We start from the raw sequence: 8,313 nt of genomic DNA on the forward strand, positions 1-8,313 counted from the left end.
CATTCTCCAGCACTGTGAGAAAATAAATGTCTGCGGGTTAAGCCACCCAGTCTGTGGTATTTTGTTATGGCAGCCTGAGTGGACTAATACACATGGAGAGATCTCTGGCTATGGATAATTAACCTTGTAGTTCCCAGGAATTAAATCTACAGACAGTCCACCAAGGCCTTAGTTGATCTGTAAAACCAAAAAGATTCTTGGGTCTGGCCAAGAGAGGTGCCTTGCATTTGAGTCACCACACTAGCCTAACAGATAGAGGAATAGCTCATGTGCAGTTCCCAGGCACGAATTATTAATTACACACACCCAGAGTCCTTAGAATAGAGGATGGTCAGGTGAATCTGTTGTAACACTGTGAACCTTCCCTTTGGCCTTCCCTGCAAGGTGACACGGAGCAGGACCCCATGGTTCTTCCTCACCATGTCCGCCACCTGCCTTTTATCTGTGGAAAAACTTTAGCCAAAGAATAAGTTTAATCAGAGAAATGAGAAAACGCAGGAACAAAGGAAAACAGAGACCAAATAATAATAAGTTAGTCATTAAGTGAAGTCAAGGACCTTTAGCTCTTCTTGAAGGGCTACAGATAATATTCTGAGCCGTATCCTGTGAGCTGTCTTGTAGATACTGAAACTCCCACCAGGTGGAAGAAGTTAACTACATGATGACCAGGCTGTAGCCATGACGTAAGCTGCCACAATTCCGAGAATTGGCCTCAAGGAAAAGGGGACAAACCCGACCCTGGAACTGAAGATTAACTATACTTAAAACAATCAAAATGACACTGATCAGACCACTGCATGACCAATTTCCAGATGACTGTCAGAGCTGACTGTGCTGTTTCTGTATGTAGCCCCCTCCCTCCGTCTATAAAAGCTCTTGCCCGGGCTTCCCTGGTGGCGCAGTGGTTGAGGGTCCGCCTGCCGATGCAGGGGACACGGGTTCGTGCCCTGGTCCGGGAGGATCCCACATGCCGTGGAGCGGCTGGGCCCATGAGCCAAAACCTCTTGCCCACTGGTTGTCAGTGAGGCGGGGGGAAGTCACCCTTTGGACGGGAGTCTCCCCTCCCCACCCCCGGTTGCCGGCCTCCAAAATAAAGCAAACTTTCCTTCCCACCAACCTTGACCCTTTATTGGCTTTTGAGCAGTGAGCAGCCGGACCCCAATTTTGGCTACAAAAGCCCCCGTAGCCGTTGACCTTGGCAACTTGCAAGGGAAAGCAGGACAGCCCCAAACCTTTCAAAGACTAATTGAAAACTGCCTTTAAGGCAGTGCTAGTGCCAAGGGACCCAGAACACCCCTGCAGTAGTACCTAGTGCAGAGTGGAGGGAGTGCTTAAGGAGGTTGGGGAAAATGGGGCTCTTCCCTGAGGCTGCTACTCAGGAGGCTCAGGGAGACCCTGATGCCCCTTCGCCGGGATTATTCTACCAGTTCCCAGGTACACTTAGTGTCAGGTAGTATCTGCACGTTGCTTAGAGTGTGTACGTTTTGTTATCGTGGTTGATGTCCAGCCTCAAGGCATCCCGTCTCCCCTGACATAGCCGAGGACCCTCTCAGACAGGGACATTTGGGCCTCCGTTTAGAACCCACCAAACCAAGTCCCTAATCTCCTCTCCAGATGGAGTGTTTTGGGCTGGCAGCTGTCAGGGCTACCCTGACCTTCTGTTGCTTCCTCTAACCTCTGTGCTCCAACACATGCCATCAAGGAAACCACTGAAGTCATCTTCTGCACCTTCTGAGGGATGCAGAGAGAAGGCAGCGAGTGGGAGGTCGCCCCCATCCTTTGCTTCCACATCCACTATATCATGGCCTCTGCTCATCCTGCTGGAACAGCGAGCGTCCTGACTGCCGGAAATTTCCAGGCAGAGACAGGCACCTGTCTCCTGTATACTGCCACAGTGGCTACCTGGCCCCTGGAGAAAGGGATATGAGGGTAAGGAGGGGCAAATCACCCTCCTTATCAACAGAGGAAGTAAAATGCGATAGCTTATCCTTATGGGAAGTGCAGAGATTTTGGCCACCATCCAAGACTTGAAAAAGTAGGTGTTATTCCTACCACACCCAGACTAATGGATCCACAGCTAAAACAGGCTCTCTAGCTAGCTGGTGTGGGCTACCATGCTAGTAGGTTTGCCCCTTGGCTCTTATCACCTAGAAGATCCAGTGGTGCCCAAAATGTTTAGGGTGAATCAGTATGCTTGCTGTACGGAGCTTGTGGTAAGCCCTGATAGGAGAATCACAGCGCAGCCTGCTAGGATGTAATATCCACTACGAACCAGCAACCAGTATATGGTGCTGTTTCTCCCATTGCCAAGATTTGCAAGTTTGGGAACAGAGGGGCAGAAACAAAGGTGGTGCCTCTCGTAATTACACCTGACCCATCTGCAACAGTTTTACTTTGTGTCCCTGCAACTCTGATCTCTGCTGGTTTAGAGGTTTTCGTTCCCTAGAAGAAACACTTCTAGTCTGGGACAAAACAGTGGTTGCATGAAATGTGAAGTCACTCTTAGCTCCTGGAACCACTCAAAGCAGGTGGTTGTGGTGTTCATGCTGTAGAGTGACAGGGAGGAATACGAATGAGACTCGGATCCCCTAAGGTGCCTTCTTATATGACAATCCTGAGGGCTTGCATGCCAGACTACTGCAACCCTACAAAGCCCACCAAGGCTCAGACTCCTCAGGAGCGAAACTGCGCCCCCCAGTAGGTAAGGCAAAAGGAGCGTGGAATTGACAGAGAAGTCATAAATACCAGGACCACCTCATGGCTATGTGCAAACACGAAGACTTACCTTCTACCTGTACTGCCTGGCTGGTTGTCTTTTTTAAAAACTCTCTCACCTCTCCTTTAGTATTGTAAATCGGATAGAGTGGCGGTCGTGGTGAATTCACCATTTAGGTCATGGAATTGTAGAATAACAATATTAAGTTGGGATAATGGTGGCGCTAGAGAAAGAAGAGACATCACGGGGAGAACTTGAACTATAATCAGAGGCCCCATGACCTCATCTCCGACTGTGATAGCTGGAAGTGTTTGTATGTGTTGTTTCTCTCTGGGTAGTTCTTGGTGGTACGTGGAGTAATTAAATTATGCCAGGAGGGAGCACGTTTAGAATCATATGAATGGAAGAAGGGTGTTTGTACATGCTGTCTGTATTACTTTTCTGTCTACCTAACATCCCCTCCTTTGGGGAACTGCTGAAAATCAGAGATTCGCTTCTCCAGACCACAGGAGTGCTTGCTGTAGAAATCCAAGTGACGGAAGGACAGCAGCACCCAGCAAAGGCCCCCCAAATTGGGTATCCTTGCTTGTTCTAGAGCCTCCACTTTTTAAGACTTTGGTTACCTTGCCCAGAATCACTCGGATTCTTTGGTTCAACAAAATTTAGCTTATGAACTTGACCTCTAGCTTCCCAAGCATTTTTCGGGAAGGATTTGAAGCGAAGCTCTTAGATTTGCAGTAAAACTACCCAAGGTGGGGACTTGTGGTAAGTCATGGAAGACAGAATGTTTCCCAGTCTCTAAACACTCCCATCCCTATACTGGGGCTCAGGATTCTAGAGATAGTCTCTGAATTGCTGGAGAAGGGAGTCATCACCAGTAGTCATTGAGGTGACCAGAACCAGTCTGAAGGCAGTTACGGAACTGCGTCCCAGGAAGGGGGTCAAGGGTCACAACAGAAAGCACAGGCTGTAGTCCAGCCTGAGGAAAGTTCAGGACCTGGAACCTGAATCTGTGCCTGTAAAGTTGGAAGTTTGGACCTATCTGGAGAGGACCTGGGGGAAAGGAAGAGGGAAATGATGGAGTCAAGGTAGAAAAGGAATTTTTTTCACCAATCAGAATGGCCATCATAAAAATGTCTACAAGTAACAAGTGCTGGAGAGGGTGTGGAGAAAAGGGAACCCTCCTACACCATTGGTGGGAATGTAAATTGATACAACCACTATGGAGAACAGTATGGAGGTTCCTTAAAAAACTAAAAGTAGAGTTACCATATGATCCCTCAATCCCACTCTTGCACATATATCCAGAGAAAGCCATAATTCAAAAAAGTACATGCACCCCAATGTTCATAGCAGCACTATGTACAATAGGCAAGATATGGAAGCAACCTATGTGTCTACTGACAGATGAATAGATAAAGATGTGGTGTGTATAGACAATGGAATACTACTCAGCCATAAAAAATGAAATGTCATTTGCAGCAACATGGATGGACCTAGAAATTATCATACTAAGTGAGATAAGTCAGACAAAGAGAGACAGACAGAGAAAGCCAGGGAATTCCCTATATGTGTATATGTATAACGGAATCCCTTGGCTGTACACCTGAAACATTGTAAATCAACTCTACTTCAATTTAAAAAAAGAAAGAGGGGGCTTCCCTGGTGGCGCAGTGGTTAAGAATACGCCTGCCAATGCAGGGGACATGGGTTCGAGCCCTGGTCTGGGAAGATCCCACAAGCCACGGAGCAACTAAGCCCACGAGCCACAACTACTGAGCCCACGTGCCACAACTACTGAAGCCTGCGTGCCTAGAGCCCGTGCTCCTCAATAAGAGAAGCCTGCGCAATGATAAGCCCGCATACCGCAACGAAGAGTAGCCCCCGCTCGCCGCAACTAGAGAAAAACCCGTGCACAGCAACGAAGACCCAGGGCAGCCAAAAATAAAAAATAAATAAATAAATAAATTTTAAAAAAGAAAGAAAGAAAGAAAGAGGGACTTCCCTGGTAGTCCAGTGGTTAAGACTCCACACTTCCACTGCAGGGGCCATGGGTACATTCCCTGGTCGGGGAACTAAGATCCCGCATGCCTCGAGGTGCAGCAAAAAAAGCCAAAAACCAAAAACCAAGAAACTAATTTCTTTGGGTAGAATTCAAATCCTGAATGACTATGAGTTCCATCTGATCCTCCATTCGTGTGCAGTGGTACATGTACTTGTACTTGGGAGTGCTAACCCGAGGGTGCAGGAATGGAGTGCCTAGCCCTGTGTTCCCAAAGTTCCAGCATCCATGCCACCCACTTGGATAGTGACTTTTACACTAAAGTTTTAAAAAGGAGGCCTCACAATTCAAATAATAAAAATACAATTAACAATTAACCATAACAGGGGTGATCCTTTGGTAACGTATAAAAATATTGAATCACTATGTTGTACACCTGAAACTAATAAAACGTTGTGCGTCAATTATACTTCAATTTAAAAATGCAAAGAAAGGGCTTCCCTGGTGGCGCAGTGGTTGAGAGTCCACCTGCCAATGCAGGGGACATGGGTTCGTGCCCCAGTCCGGGAGGATTCCACATGCCGCGCAGCGGCTGGGCCCGTGAGCCATGGCCGCTGAGCCTGCGCGTCCGGAGCCTGTGCTCCGCAACGGGAGAGGCCGCAACAGTGAGAGGCCCGCGTACCGCAAGAAAATAAAAAAAAAAAAAAAGCTAAGAAAAAAACGAATCATAGCAATGAATGTCTCACATTAGTAGGAAGAATAATATTGTTGGCAGTATTTCATCACTCTGCCACTATCCTTTTCCATGTTTGTCTCCTCTCCTGAACATTGGGGGTAATGACAGTCACTCATCTCTGAGTTGTTGTGAGGATTAAATGCAATGATGTATATAAAGTGCTGAGGACCTTGCATGGCTTATGGTAAGTGTGCAATAGTGTTTGCAAGTATTATTATTTCTCTATAACTAGGTGGAGTCTATAAATGTATATTATATAATATATATGTATATTTCTCTCTGGCTCAATCACTTGAGTCATTGGTGAGGTGACTTAACATCTAGTACACATGGATAAAATATAATTCCTTATTTTTAATAGCTACATAGTATCCCATTACATAGACGGACTATTTCTATTTAGCCAAGCTCCCGTTGTATATTTAGCTTATTTCCTCTGTCTTGCCATTATGATCAATATTAAAACGTAAGAACCTTGTCTAAACATCACGGGGTACTTGTCCAAGTTTTCAGTTTTTAAATTTTTCAGTTTTGAAAAATTAAATCACACTTTTTGTTTTTACTTTAACTATGACATTGCAGACGTTAGCTCGTGAAAAGTTACATAGAGTAAGGAAGCTCTGGGCCACCTGAAGATTACTGGCCATTTCATGAGGCATTTCCTTATGGTCTTATGGCTTGCTTGGAAAGCAAGGAAATCATATTTCATGCGATCATTCAGGAACATTTTAGGATATGCATCCACTATTGCAGAAAGATAGGAGGGCAGAATCTACCTGGACTCACGTACCACTCCCCAACCCCCCTTCCCCCAGATTTCCTTCTAATTGCAGTAAATTCATTTTTAATAAGTTTTAACTTTTAATCAAAGTAATACATGCATATAAAGGATTTAGAAAAATCAACCAGTACAAAAGGACATATAATGAAAAGCAGTAAATCCCCACCCACCCTTCTCAACTTTTGCTTTCCCAACCCAGAGGCAAAAGCTTTTACATGTCTGTTTAGAGGTTAACTCCATTTTTCCTAATAATATGCTTTTCTTACTATTTCTTAACTTGATGACATGAGGCATTTTCTGCTGACTTCCTGCTGTCCCCTTGGTTTTCCTCCCCCCCTCCATATATCACTATTTTTAATTCTTCTGTTGGTTACCTTGTTCACTTTAAAAATCTAACCCCTAAATCTATCTTATTCTTTCAACTAGAGACAGTATCTGGACTTCCTAGTTTAGGAGAATAACACCACTGTTCCACTTCCTCCTCTCTGCCTGCCAACTTGTTGCCTGTACTTGCCAAAGTTGGTTTACATTCCCACTCTGTTCTATAACTATAATTAAGTCTCCCCTGGTTTGCCTAGTGATTTACTCTAAAAATGAAAAAGCATAACTAATATTTCCATTGTAATGATTATTTAAACACTGTTCACTGAATAGCAAAGTTGAACTCTATGATTGGATTTTCTGTGACTGCAGAGGCTGGATCCACGTGCCGGTGTTCAGATTCCCTTTCTCACACTCCAGGCAACGGTTGAAAAACAGGCCACGTCTGAGGTTGCTTCATATGTGAAGCATGCTCTCCTTGTACAGTTTGAAATGTTTGTTTTTCCCAGTAGGTTCTGTTTGCCGTTGTTGTTTCTTTTAGGATGAAGAAATGTATGCCTTCCCGATCATGCGATAAATTTCTGTCGCCTAGAATCGATTCCATTCAGTTGGAAGTCTATTCATTTCTTTTTCTAATTTGGAGGACTTGCCTCCTATTTGGACCACTCTTGTACAGTTTATCTTTTTTTAAGTTGTTGGTAACTTTTCCTTTTTCCCCCCTTAGGGCATCCTGTGCTTATTGTCATTTCCCTGCCTTCGGTGCTGTCTTTTGTTTTATGGATGCAAGAACTTCTCAAATATTTCTGAGGATTTTCAGATTTTTAGGTTCTGTTCTTTGAATTAGCTATTTCCTTGAGATTCAACTTTTCATTATATCTTAGGCTTTTTTGGTTACACTGCAGGCTTTCTGCAAATGACTTCTAGCGGCGCATTTATATGAAAAGACGAGGCAATTGGCAAGACAGGCCGGCAAGTCTGTGTGCGCGAGGCGAGCTGGTCGCTTCGCTCTAGGGCGGCTGAACTGGTGGGTGGAGGTCAGCCATCCTGCTGGGCACCCCCCAATGCCACAGAGTTAGTTGCTCTAAATATGTACCTGCAGGCGCACGTTGAGAATCACTGAAGCCACGACGTAGAAGTAGGGGAAGTTCACGCGCAGCCGCCAGGCCAGGTCGAAGAAGGTGATCAGCGTGCGCGTGAGCCCTTTGCAGAAGGCGCCGTACGAGCCGCGGGCCGCGGCCGAGCGAGACAGCCGCACCGCCAGGCCCGACAGGGCCGCCGCCGCCGCCGCCGCCATCGGTCTGGTTTGGCCTCCCATACAGCGGCCAGAGCCCGGGGCCTCCCGCCGGCTCCGCGGACAGAGGGACGCACGCGGGGGAATCGGCGAGGGAGGTGGATCGCGCGGCCGCAGATGCAAGCTGCGCTGCACGGAGGGCACCCTCCTCCTCCTCTGGTTGCGCTCGGGCCACCGCGGTCCCTGGTGCCCCGCCGGGCCGCCGGGCTAAGTTGCCTCGGGGCCGCGCGGGGCGGGGTCGGGCTGGGCGCCAGGGATCGGGAGCCCCGGGACGGAGAGGAGGGGAAGGTGGGGGGGGGGAGCCGGGGGGAGGGGGAGCAGGGGGAGGGGGAGGGGCTTGCAGTGCACCCGGGAGACATAGCTTCCTGACCCCGGTGGTCTTTTTTTTTTTTTTAATTTTTAAATTTTAACGGAAGCAAAACGAAACTTGCTCAAAACGTTAGAAATGTTCCTTCATAAGCACGAT

General features: G+C 46.9%; 1 protein-coding gene across 1 annotated transcript; it reads right to left on the minus strand.

The window, feature by feature from the left end:
• Window positions 1-5,844: 5,844 nt before the first annotated feature.
• Window positions 5,845-8,066, minus strand: SMIM10 (small integral membrane protein 10). Its single transcript, XM_060137164.1, has one exon. The coding sequence runs from the start codon at window positions 7,869-7,871 to the stop codon at window positions 7,638-7,640; it is 234 nt and encodes a 77-aa protein (XP_059993147.1). The 5' UTR covers window positions 7,872-8,066; the 3' UTR covers window positions 5,845-7,637.
• Window positions 8,067-8,313: the final 247 nt, after the last annotated feature.

The sequence above is a fragment of the Lagenorhynchus albirostris genome, chromosome X, assembly GCF_949774975.1.
Source record: "Lagenorhynchus albirostris chromosome X, mLagAlb1.1, whole genome shotgun sequence".
Lineage (NCBI taxonomy): Eukaryota > Metazoa > Chordata > Mammalia > Artiodactyla > Delphinidae > Lagenorhynchus > Lagenorhynchus albirostris.

What these genes read in the sequence shown, in the direction of transcription:
- SMIM10 (XM_060137164.1), bottom strand. Translation starts at nt 7,871, where the DNA reads ATGGGAGGCCAAACCAGACCGATGGCGGCGGCGGCGGCGGCGGCCCTG.